Source organism: Pinus tabuliformis, chromosome 4_2, assembly GCF_031772625.1.
Source record: "Pinus tabuliformis cultivar Carrire ecotype Pingquan chromosome 4_2, CPIR1, whole genome shotgun sequence".
Lineage (NCBI taxonomy): Eukaryota > Viridiplantae > Streptophyta > Pinopsida > Pinales > Pinaceae > Pinus > Pinus tabuliformis.
The window spans coordinates 402371485-402384555 of record NC_142304.1 but is presented as its reverse complement, the minus strand read 5'-3'; the positions used below and the strand labels follow the sequence as shown (position 1 = coordinate 402384555).

General features: G+C 38.6%; 1 protein-coding gene across 1 annotated transcript; it reads left to right on the top strand.

Moving 5' to 3' along the window:
* Positions 1–6422: 6422 nt before the first annotated feature.
* Positions 6423–12541, top strand: LOC149169654 (uncharacterized). Its single transcript, XM_089428760.1, is given in 5 exon segments — positions 6423–6949; positions 8620–8783; positions 9335–10150; positions 10590–10975; positions 10978–12541. Coding segments are annotated over 5 exon segments (2997 nt in total). The 5' UTR covers positions 6423–6597; the 3' UTR covers positions 12257–12541.
* The last annotated feature ends 530 nt before the right edge of the window (positions 12542–13071 follow it).

Sequence of the window (13071 nt, the reverse complement as noted above, 5' to 3'; positions counted from 1 at the left end):
AGATCCTCCTTGGTCTTGAAAGAATATTTCATATATCGTCTAGTTCTATTGGGACTCAGTGGTCGTCAGACTTAAATTCAATTTTACTAAAGTACTTGGCCCCCCTGAGCTGGTCAAGAAGATCATTAATCTAGGGAATCAAGAATCAGTTCTTGATTGTGATTTTGTTCAAGACACGGTAATCAATGTAGAGTCACAATATCTCATCTTTCTTCTTCACAAGTATAATTGGTCTTCCACGAGCCGAGGAACTCGGTCAGATGTGCCATTTTTAGAGTGGCTCTTGGACTTGGCACTTGATTTCCTCATTTTCCAAAAGAGAGAAATGATAGATTGGCCCATTAGGTAGAGGTGCACCGAGGGTCAGATTGATTGAATGCTTGACCTAACAATACAGAGGTACCCCACTAAGTGAGGAGAAGATGTATTTGTGTTCTTCCATGACCTTGCCCACTTATTTCTACTGCATGGAGGGGCTATGTGTGGAGACCATGGATGTGGCCATAATATTCTCCTTACTTTCAGAGCGAATTAGGAAGAAGACAAATTTCTGGTCTAAGAGATGACCTTACTGCATTTCTTAATAGAGATCAAAGAAATGGTAGTAGGCGGAGCTACCTCTGGTATCTTGTATAGTTTTCTACCAAAAGTAGTAATAACACTACGAGATCTAGACTCATATACAACATGACGCTTCCACAAGTATGGTTGACCTAAAAGAACATCACAAACTTTAAGAGGAGTAATATCACCCAATACCTCATTCTTGAAGGGCTTGATGCAATAGGGTAGATGGCACTATTGGCTGACACGAAGATCTCGCTCTTGCAGTGCCACTTGGTCGTGTATGACTGTGGGTATGGTGTTGTTGGTAGGTCCAATTGCTTGATGATCTCTATTGAGATGAGGTTCTTTTGACTTCCACTATCGACAATGAAATGCAGTGGAGCACCCTTCACCCTCATTTATGGGTGAAAGGGATGTTCACCTTCATCCATATCTTTGAGCTCACTTTATTGGACCTTGGTGGTACCAACAATGGCACTAGGTTCTGCATCAATGATCTTATTCCCCTTGTTTAGGTTTTATTCAGTGTTGGAACTTGCATATGACTCTAAGGCTTTCAACTTGGCTACCAATGATTGCCTTGCACTATCATCATTATGAAAGGTGCTCTTGTGGAACTCACACCACCTATGTCTTTATTTGTCTTCCCATTACCATTATTTATTTGTAGCTTAGATGGGTTGTTTTGAGGTGGTCCACCCTAGATCTATCCTTTGTTTTGTCTTTTGGGGATGCCTTTGCTTCACTTTTGCTGTGAGGGAGTCACATATCCAAAGTCTTACTTCTTCTATTTAAATTCTTTTATCAATTTTGACAAAATATCAACATATTGTGCCAAGTGAGGAGATGTCGAGGAACCCTATTCCTATGTGGATATATATGTGTCGACAACCATGGTACTTGAGCACCAGATGTCGCTTGGAGCCTTTGATACCCAACTTGGTGTGTAAGGTATGGTAGATACTTGAATTCTAGCATTGTTTGGTCCCTCTCCTACCGTAATGTGGTCCATCTCATGTAGTGGTCTTCTTAGCTTCCAACTATGTAATATTGTTCCTTAATAACATCCTTAAAAGAGTCCCAAGTGGTATGAATGTAAACAATGCAGATTCCTTCATGGCTTTTTGCTCAACGTAAGTCTCCCACCAATCCTTGACATGAGGGGCAACCTTAAGGAGTACAAAGGTAATCTTTTATCTATTCGAAAAATTATGGACCGAAAAATACCCTTTTAACAGATTTAACCATTTGTCTAGAGCATCTGCATCTCTTTGGACTTCAAATATAGGAATATAAAAATTAACTTGTACCTTGAATGGGGTGACACCTCCAAAGTGGTCACTTGATGAAGATGTGTCGCCTATTGGCACCCGTCAAAGGATCTGGGCAAAATTGTTTTTCATCTTATTCCTTTGTCATGCAAGGGCCTCCTCGAGCAACAATTTAATAAGATCTCCGACTCCCTTATCTTTCTTTTCTTCCACCAAGGGAGGTTGTCGGGGTCGGCAAGGATGGTCTTGCAAGGGCTCAAGTAATTAAATTTCCAACTTCTTATACGCCAACCTCGTTGCGGACATGAATAAAAAAAACATATAACAAATAAACCACTTTGATACTACTGATCTAGATTTATGAAGGGAATGGAATGAAATATAGATTTATAACCAAAACATAGAGATATAATGGAACTTGGATTCTATCAATAAATATTAAGTGTTGAGACTGTAAAAATGCAGAATGAAAACAAAGTAGCTTGAATGGTGGTAGCTTATCTCTGAGAAGAGATGTGACGACTATGCACCTTTGCCAAAGTGAGTTACAATGAGGCCGAAAGGCCTTTTTTAAGATCAAAAGTAATAAGGAAAACCCTAAACATCCAAAAGCCTAACCCTACGAGATGAAACACCAAAAGGCTTGTGGGTCCCACTAGGGTTAGTTGGTACATCAACTTCCCAAGGTCATAACTTTTGCATACATTATCTGTTTGGCACACTCAGTAGCCCATTGGAAAGGTCTAGTAAAAAAGTACACATTTCAACCGACCCATATGCTGACTATGGTTATAGCCTGGGTCCATGTCACATCAAGAAAACATCATTCAAGGCCTCAAAACGACCTCAAAAGTTTAGGACCTGAAAAACTATAGAAACACTGCCTAGATGGGGAACTGTGCTTTGACCTTATGAAGTAGGTGGATCACCACATATATCCACTTGGATCAAGATCACATTAAAAAATTAAATTATTATTGTTATTTTTTATAAAACATCTTGAATAAAAATGCCATGCGCATATGTATGTAGCTATATGCATTACAAGGGTTTTAATGGAATTAAAAATAAGAATATTTTTATATATAGAGATGTGAGATTTTATATAATATAAATAATATAATAAAGAACCATCATAATCCATTTTAATCCCAAATTTATCAAATGTCAAGAGGGATTAAATCTCTCAAGGTGAAAACCTTTCCTCATATTTTGCATTGAGAAAGATGTTTGCACCTCAAGAGATTTGATCCCTCTCAACACTTGATAGATACATGGTTAAGATAGATCTATATTAGTTTTTTAAAAAAAGTAAGAAATCAATACATTAGAAACATCAAAATGTTAAAGACCTTGAAGAAGTTGCTATAAGTTAAATCACAAACATCATGATTGACCTCCAAAATCTCCTTTTTCTACTTCTCTCTTGTTTCTACAACCCTCACAAGAATTCACTCATTAGAACATTACAAATCTCATGATTAAACAGTAATCGTTTAATGGAGTGGACCATTTACAATCCCCATTGTGAACCATTGATACTACATGCACTATTTTACCTGAGAGTCAAACACACCATACCTCAAAGCCTGTTGTGTTAAGGTAAATATTAAACACTATACAATAAGTCAATGATTGACTTACTACCTTTCCATCTTGTCCATTGAATATCACTCTATTATCATCCAACAAAGAAGATCCAAAAGAAGTAAGCCAATCATTTTCTTACTGCAAGATGCTTAATATTTTCCATACGCCAATGGTTAAACCCACCCCAATAATGATTAAGTAAATATACCTAAAAGTTTAAAATGTTTAATTGATAACTTGACCACTACCAAGGGTGAACCAATCACAAGGATGAATATGCAAAAGTGAAAGTGGCCATGGATGAGGTTGCCAATTTGAATTTACAAAACTTAAGGTTCAAAAGTATTTTCATGAAGGTTAAGCATGAATGTTCTCATTCTGACTGGGAAGGTTTTTCACTTCCTTACATTATTAACCATAAAAAAATTTCTCCTTAAAATTTAGTCATAATTGTAATAGTCTTGGTGAAAATTTCATGTAATAAAAGTTAAAAACAATAACCACGGATGAATGAGACACTTATTCCAAGCTAAATGTTGGGCAAGACATCCTAGGGGGTGTGCATTTGGTTGTTTATGGCTAAGGAAATTGACAAAGGCAATGGCTAAGGCTTTGGAAAGGCAAAATGACATTTTTGCCACACTTATTTATGAAAATAATGGAAATTAGGAGAAAAAGGAGGTGAAAGGTCATATGTTGCATGTGAGGAGGAAAATGAGGAAAATAGAGGCCTCATTCATAAAAAGGCTTCTGAGGATCAGTTGGTAACCTTTTGCTAGTTTAACTTTGGAGCTCTTTCATTATTCTCTCTCTCTCATACTCTTGGACACTTGGAGTTTTCTTGGAGCACTTTGGCATTGGAGCAAGAAAGGCAAGGAAGGCAAGATGAAGCAAAGATCAAGCAGGGAAAGGCAAGATCAAACAACTACAACATGCTTCATTGCAGGTATCGACTTGTATGTGTATTTTCCTTGCTAGATTTGACATGCATGGGATTGCATGTGTTTATTTTCTACCATGGCATGGGTTTTGCCAGGTGTGACAGTATTTTTAGCCTAGCCTTGCCATTTCCTGATAGCTTTGATGAGATGGGTTCTCTCATTTGGTTTGTGTGGGATGGACATATTGGATTTGAAGTTGAGTGGGGTGGATCTCTGAATTGACAGACACATGGTGTAGTGGTCCCTGAACCGGACTGAGGACGCATGAAGCCACTGGCCTAGTAACCCCTGAACCAGACTGTGGGTTGCGGTAAAGCTGAATTATGTGCCTTGGTGGGCCTAGGAATCCTTGCCGGTGAATGGCAGGATATAAGGTAAAGCCAAGAGGTGGATTTTCTCTCTGTCGGGCCTAGTGCTTGTGGGATGGAATGCATGGTAAAGCCTAGAGAGTATGTCTCGGTGTAGGGCCTAGTGATCCCTGGATCAGACTGCGGATGCACAGTAAAGCCTGAGAGACTTGGCTCAACCAATCTATGATCAGGTGGAACATGGTAGTCCCATCATGGGTTGGTTCATTGCAATGATGGCTGATATGTTCATTGTAATTCTGCACCTATTATGCTCGTTAGATGTATATTTTGTGACAACAACTATGTATGGCTCTCAACATGTTTTTACTTGTATTTGAATGGATATGGTATCTATGACCTAATAAGTGATAACGCAACAAATGACACGAGGAAACAATGGTTCATGGTGATTCTCATATAAGTATGAGATCCCTACACTTAATTCTATTGTTTGCACCTATAGGTTACATGTTGACAATATGTTTGATGAAATGTCTTTCATGGCTAGTAGGGGCATGGTTAAGGTCTTGATCAACTATTTACTCATTGTTTCCCTGTACTTTACTTGATTCTAAGCTTTCATTCCATTATGGGCAGTGACTCGAGCTCTGGGCCTGAAAAGGTGGCTTAAATCCCAAGGTCTCTAGCACAGAATTGACAACTTTAGTCCACAGTTGCTGGTAGGCAGGCTTGTGAGAGCGACTTTGGGTTTCTGGTCGCTCCCTTGCCCATAGCATGAGAGCAACTATGGCCTTAGAGGTCCAGAACAACAGTGGGACCCAGGGATAGGCTGTCTGAGTGACTGACTTGTCTCTTGAGGGTTCTGTTGATGATGTTGGATGACTATGTGTGATGTTCTATCGATTCCACTTCCTTAAGGTTACCTAGGAGGTCAAATCTAATCATAGTAGTCTCTCGTCTCATATTTACCCTGGTTGGCATGGTTACTTGGGTGAAGAGTGTTACAATAATGATTGTAGTGACTTGTGTAGTCTCTAAACCACATTTTCCAAGAAAGTGATTCTTAAAAAATGTTAAAATTAAGTATAATCTATATGTTTTTAAGTTTTTGTCCCTTTTTAAAATAATTTTTCCCTCACATATACTTAAATTGTTAATCTAAACAAATTGAGTGCTTTCATAATCTTGAATCCGTCTAATCATTCAAAAATATATTTCAATAAACAAATAACATCCCACCCATAACAATTAAACTTCCTTAAAATCACTTCAAAAAAAAATACTTCTATAGAAATTAAAAATAAATCAAATGAACCTAACCTTGACTTTGACCAATTATATTTGTATGGATATATTTTTTTTCTCACAATTATATATTTGTTTACAATTTTACATAGTGATTTGCCCAATCCAAATTATAAAGCTATCTATTTAATTTAAAAACTTAAACGCTAATTATTTTTTACATATATTTGAAAATGTAATAGATTTTAATATGATAAGTTTATAATTTAAATTAATTTGAAATCAAAACCCCTAAAACATCATTCCACCGTACATGAAATAAAATTTAAATTTAAATAATAAGAATATTTTTTATTAAATTTGTAGAGAAAAACCTATACATCCCTGGACTATATAAGCCTATTTACTCCCAACCACCTGTGAAAGAAGATCACTCTAAAAATAGTCCAGGCAAATTTGTAGAAGATAAACTAAATATATCATAATAATATTTATCACTTAGTTGCGATATAAAGCAAAGCCATGTGGTTGTTCCATACCAATACTTTCATCTGCGAATAAAAGTTGTGTCGAGGCCAGGCAGATCAGGATTCCCAAGTGGGCATTTTAAAGCCTTCAGAGCAATCTCATCCCTTCATATCGTTATTCATGGTGAGTAATAGAATGGAAGAAATGCCGCAGAGCAGCAGAAGGAAGAGGGATCGAGAGATGGATAGATCCCCACGCAGCAGCAGCCCCCCTTCCTCTGCCCTGTCTTTGGAGATCGTGGGCAGGCACGCTCTCCTCTTCGACGATGATTCGACGGCGGATTTCATCAATTCACAGGACGCCCTCCTGCCATGGAATGGCGACCCTAATCTCGTGATAGACCGTTACGATGTCAGGCATTTGCTTCAAGATCTCACCGCTCTCAGGAGAAAGAAGCGCGCCCCGACACCGCCTGATTCCGATTTTTCCGATGTTACCCAGGAGGAACTTGATGTAGAGCGCTACAGAGATCTCCCCAGCACTGACGATGATCAAGGTAGGGTTTATTTTATCTTATGTATAATACAATCCCTCTGGTCTCCAGTGCCATATATATGCTGTGATTTATGTTTGCTGCTCAGAACTTAGAAGGGTATGCGTAATCGTATCCGATGCGAATCTGTGTACCCTTTTGAGGTTTTACAGATTAGGTCATGGTATGTTAGAATGGGTTGTATTTATTTTAACAACCATTAAAAGGGTTTTACCAATACGTTTTGTGCTGGATAATAATCGCAGATATAATTTCCCCAGACCTGTAATTGCTTTTTGTGGCCCTATGGTGTAACCCCATATTCACTACAGTTAGGGATTTATTAGCGATTTTTTAAAGGCTTTTGGAATGTCGTTTCTTTCTTCAATGACAGAACTCTCCTCGTTCCGGTCTTTTCAAAGTGGCGGTGTACTTCGTAGACATCTCACCTCACTAGGGAATGAATTTGCCGTATTGTTGTATTTCTCTTGCCATTTGAGATTATTATAGAGAGATTTCTTGTCGGTACCTTGGCCTTGCTTTAGGGATCTGTAGATTTTAGCTAAAGTTACCCCAGTTTATGTCTGTTACTTTATTTTCTATTGGAATGCTTCGAGAAATATGCTCTCAACAAAGAGCAGGCTTCCATCAGCGTAGGTATCAGGTCTGAAGGGGAACTATTCCATCAAAAATTGCTTTCTCGAGATTTACCCTCCGACTCATCCTTCTGAAGCTCAGGCCTTTCAGGTAGAGTAGATTGCAGCAAGAATATGGGCTGCTTAATGCTCTATCGACGTAATCAGTGGACCAACATTCCGTTGGTTTGTCTGTAAAAGTTTCAATAGGCTGACCAAATGATTATCATTATTTTTAAGAATTTTGTCTATTTTAACTTTTTAGATGTTATCAGCAAGAATTTACAATTTCAAATCCTTTTTCCTTGACTGTTGTATTGACAACATGTACTTCATTGGCAAGATGAAGGTGCCCATCAATTTCCAAGAAGGTTGCTATTTTGTTGTTGTTGCTGGACCTTAATCTTATCTTCTCTTTTATTTTGTATCAGAAAGATACTCAAAAAGGGTGCTTTCCCATATTATTTCATAAACTTCAAATTTTAATCATTCTCTGAATTATTAGCCAGACATACTCTGTACTGGAACCTTACAGAGCATCACTTTCCCCATGAATCTTCAAACCTACTCATCTGTCTGTTTGATTTCATAAACATGTTGTCAGAGTAATTAGGCATTATTCCAGAAAATTGCATATTTACTTGTATCATTCTACCCAATATCTACAAGTCTCCCAACTGTAATATCGGTAGAACCCTTTCGCTGGGAACAGGTGACTGGTGTAAATTTGCTTGCTTGGAGGTGATTGAGCATGCATTGTTGCCTTACATGATCACCTCGGTCCATTAAGATTTTGGGAACATCAAAAGAGGATGGAAGATATTTTGTTATAATGCTTACCTGAAATTATTTTCAAGCTTGCAGGCATGCAGTCAGTCTTTGACTTCATTCTTGTATTCTACACTGAAGAGTAAGTAGTTTCTGTCCCTTGTCCCAGTTTTTTATTTGCCTGTGAGATGAAATCTATAATTTCATACTGTTGTATCTTTTGAATCAGTGGGTTGTGCCTTAACTGTTTATGCTCAATGTTTGTGTCAATGTTTGTTTGTGTCAACGCAGAAAGAGTTAAGAGGCAGAAGTCCACAGGCGGCGAATACCAAAACGTGCCTTTTTCATATGGCACCGAGGAGTCATTTAGAGATGGGAGGAAATTAGAAGATGCAATGGAGAGCTCTGAATTTAATCCACCATTCCCAGTGCCTGATAATTTGCATTCCCATCTAGTAAGCGCTGAAGCTCCTTTTAAACTTGATGGATTATTGTTTGGAACCTTAAGTATCTACATGTATATGCCTGGATATTTGATAGTCTCAGCGTACAGGCATTCTGTCTTGATGATATGGTTCACAATATGCCTGTAATATTCTTGGCTTACCCTGTCTAAGTTTCAGATGGAGCAGGGCTCAAATCCTTGGATGCAAGGTTTCCCTTTTTGGGGATCTTGCTTCCTGCTGATGAGTCATGACTAAGTATTGTGCAGGTGAGCTTAGGAGAGTAGCTTTGTTTCTTTGTGGCGAATGTATCAGCAGCAGCAGCCAGTGTCTTATCAAAGAGATGGCACATGCATGGTTTGAAAAGGGTTCTTGTTTGTTCTTAGGCATCCATTGCATCTATTTTTACGATGACTAGATGGGAATGACTTTAAAGGCTCTGTCTTGAGACTCTTGAACCAGTTTGTAAGGATTTCCACAAATGTGTAAATTCGTATGACCTGGTTTTTACAAAATAGACTAGTTTTGACAAAAATATGTTGTCTCCATATGTTTTCTTGCAGCCACCTACGGAGAAGACACATCACATAATGGCTAGAACTGCAAAGTTTGTCAGTGAGCATGGAGGGCAGTCAGAAATTGTTCTGAGGGTGAAGCAGGGAAGTAATCCAGTTTTTGGGTTCCTAATGCCTGATCACCATCTTCATATATACTTCAGGTTCCTGGTTGATCATCCTGAACTTTTGGATCCTGATAACAAAGTTGATAAGAAACATGTCGAGAAGGGCACTGTTCAAGGAGAGGGCCTCTCCCTTCTTGGATCAGTGTATGGTACTGGAGATGATGAAGATGAAGGAATGGCTCAAGTCTCTGTAGATTCAAAAGAAGGGGCATCCTCCATCCAAGATTGTTCTGTTGATAACACTGCTTGTAGTGCAGACAGCAGCATGGCTTTAGAGATAGCTGAATCTTCAAAAGGAAAGGACCTTCAAAATGATATTTGTAGCACTAAACCAGATGCGGCTCTAGAGCATGATACTTCTATCATAGACCAGCCATCTGTTTTAGAGGGTTCTAGACATCCTTCTGGTGACAGTTTAGGAAGTCATGCTTCGCCTTCACATGAATTGGTGAGAAATAACAGAGAGTCAGTTCAAACTTCAGGAAATCAAGCTCATAGAGAAAGTTCACTAATATTGGAGCCACCATCATTTTTAAAGCGTGTAGTAGAAAAGATGGTTGAATTTATTGCAAGGAATGGAAAGGAATTTGAAGGTATTATTGTTAATCAAGATAGAGCGAAGGGACGGTTCCCATTTCTTCTGCCTACAAATCAGTATCATCCATACTATCTGAAAGTCCTCGAGGCAACACAACAGGTATGCATTCACATATACTTGTCATTGCATCAAGCTTTTTGAGACCAGCACAACTACTGTTTGTTCCTGCCACCTGCTATTTTTCAGGGACCATCCTGTTGAAGCCTTTATAAACCATGTTCTTTTCATACAGCACTGGTTCTATGCGCATATGATGTATCTCCTCGTATATATTTTTCACAAATCTGGAAATAAATATAAATTATGTTCCTCCACCCTGTATATTTTGTTCACACGCCTAGAAATATATTTAAAAGGTGATCTGTGATATTTGTTTGCGTTTCTCTCATGTTTTTTTATGTAGTTAATTGAATTTGACATGCTGATGTTAATCATTATTACGTTTATAATGAATATCATTTTTTCCTTACTAATATTTCATTTGGAGGAATTCTGCTGGAATATTTTTTTTATTCTTCTGGCATATTTTAAATTTCAGGGTAAGTTGCATGACAAGGGTTTGGGGTCAAACCAAACTTCTCCAACAGATGTTCGACCTAGTGAAAATCGAAAAACTAGCCAACCTAAGAAAATGAATAATTCAACAGGCGATGAGTCATTACATGCTGCACGTGGTTCTTCTTCAGAAGATATCAACCCTATTCATGCTAAAAAGACACCAGATCTAGATAAAAAAACAAAATTCAAAATAGTACTTGGTGGCTCTAAGAAGGATGGATACGATCATGGGAGTGGAAAGCCTCTTGGTATGACTTCTGAAGCTGCTGCTTCAGCTGTTAGAGCAGCTACAAAGATGCCGACAAGTTTTCGTGGTCTTTCTCAAGGTACCGCAGAAGTTAAGGATAGTGATAAGAAAGGTGGATGAGTGCTGACGCAGCTGCTGCAATTGTGATGGCTGCTACCAGGGGTTCACGGAGGCCTCAACAGGGAGCAGCATCTGAACCTGGAACTTTACGTGGAGGGATTCTACACAAGATACTGAAAGGTATGTCAGAAGAGAGTGATGGGATTGGAAGTGCTGGCGTGAGTCCTAGTCAAGATGGTAATGCATCTCACTTCAATTCAAGCAGCGGTGGTATGCCTTTTCTACAGGCTGGGCAGAATTCTGGAGTCTCTGGTTCTGGTTCAAAATTTGTTCTTGATGGTTGTTTGCCACGTCAGCAGTCTGGAGACATTTCAGGTGCATCTGGATCTATTATGAGGTTGGTTGATCCAAAAACACCGAAAGATGATGCTTCTGTTGCAAAGGTTATGGTAAAAGCTGCAGCCCTTGCTGCAGCTCATGAAGCAGACTCTTCTGAAGCTTGCCTGTCACGTGAAGAGAAGTTGAAGGCAGAGAGATTAAAAAGAGCAAAAGTGTTTGCTGCTTTGATCAAGAATGGGCAGCATGGTTTAGAGGGTGAAAATGTAGAGTCTACTCCTGAAGGTGCAGTTTCTGTTCAGAATGAATCCGGTAGCAAGGCCACAATATGTGGTAGCTCTTACAATGCTGCTGCAGTTCCATCGAATTCTCCGAAAGGGAAAATTTCTGATGTCAGTGCTAGAGGAGAAGATTGTGGGCAGACAGAGGTTGTTGCTGCTTCAGAAGATTGTAACAGTAAACCAAGCACAAAGTACTCAGAGAAAGATCGACACAGCCATCGCCATCGCCGTCATAGTGATCGCCATAAAAGATCCAAATCAGACCATGACAAATCTGATGATGAAGAAAGTAGGGGGAGGAGACACAAGCATGATACCGACAAGAATCATAAACATTCCAGCTCAGATAGACACTCGAGAAAAAGACAGTATGAAAGCAGTTCATTGAAATCAAGTGAAGATGGGCATAAGCGGCACAGGCATCGTTCCGTTTCCAGGGAAAGGGACGCGGGAAAGAGACGAGATCACTCCGACTCAAAAGAAGATAGCCGTCGATATAGGAGCAAAGACATTAGTAGCCATAAACAACATGCAAAGAAATCTTCCTCTGAGAAAGAGCGATCCTCTAAAGAAAACATTAAAGAGAAGCCTGCTGCGAAATCATTAAAAGATGTGGAGGCCGCAGCTCCAGAAGTGACCCAATCTTTTTCTCCTTCTCGAGCCTCAGAAGCTCCTGATGACCTTAGGGCAAAAGTGAGGGCCATGCTTTTGGCAAACCTGTAGGCAGTGTTCTCATATTTGTTTCTCATTATGGCATGTGGGCTAATATGCTGCAAATATTGTTCTTGTTTAAAGTTTTATCAACAAAGTTGATGTCTCAGTATATGATATTTTTCCCATTTTAGAGTTTCCGGCCCTTGTTGGGAGTCGTAAGTGCTTGGATCGTGTGTATATAAAATCAATTTTTGAGAAGCGATTTCAAATTTTGAAGCTCAAAGACACTAACATAAGAATGGTGCGACCATATCTTTTATCTAAATAACAAGAGAATCGAGTCACTTTGTCAAAGCGGTGAGGCCTGGTTCCGGCCTCGATGTCATTGCTCCTGATTGTAGTTTAGCATGGTCTTTATATTGTTTATTTGCTACCTGAACATAGTATATCTCTTGTGCTATTTAAGCATGGTAATATCTCTTATAATATTCTCATCTAGCACGTGGGCACTAAATATCAAATCTTACTTTTTGATATATAGAAGAATGCTTTGGTAAGTTTTATGTAAGAAATTATTTTATGAGAGCAGGTCATTGAATAGGCAGTGTATCTCGAGATAGTTCTAGTTCCAAAGTGCGTGCATATATATAATTGATCGAGAGACAAAACTGGAATTTAGTTATACATTATACATCATTGATCAAGTACAAAACTGGAATTTAGTTATACATTATACATCATTGATCAAGTGACAAGATTGGAATTTCGGTATACATTATATATCATTGATCAAGTGAAAAGATTGGAATTTCATTATAGTAAAGAGCATTTGAACAGGATGTATAAATGCATTGTAGATTAGATTGGTGTCTAGAAGTTATAAT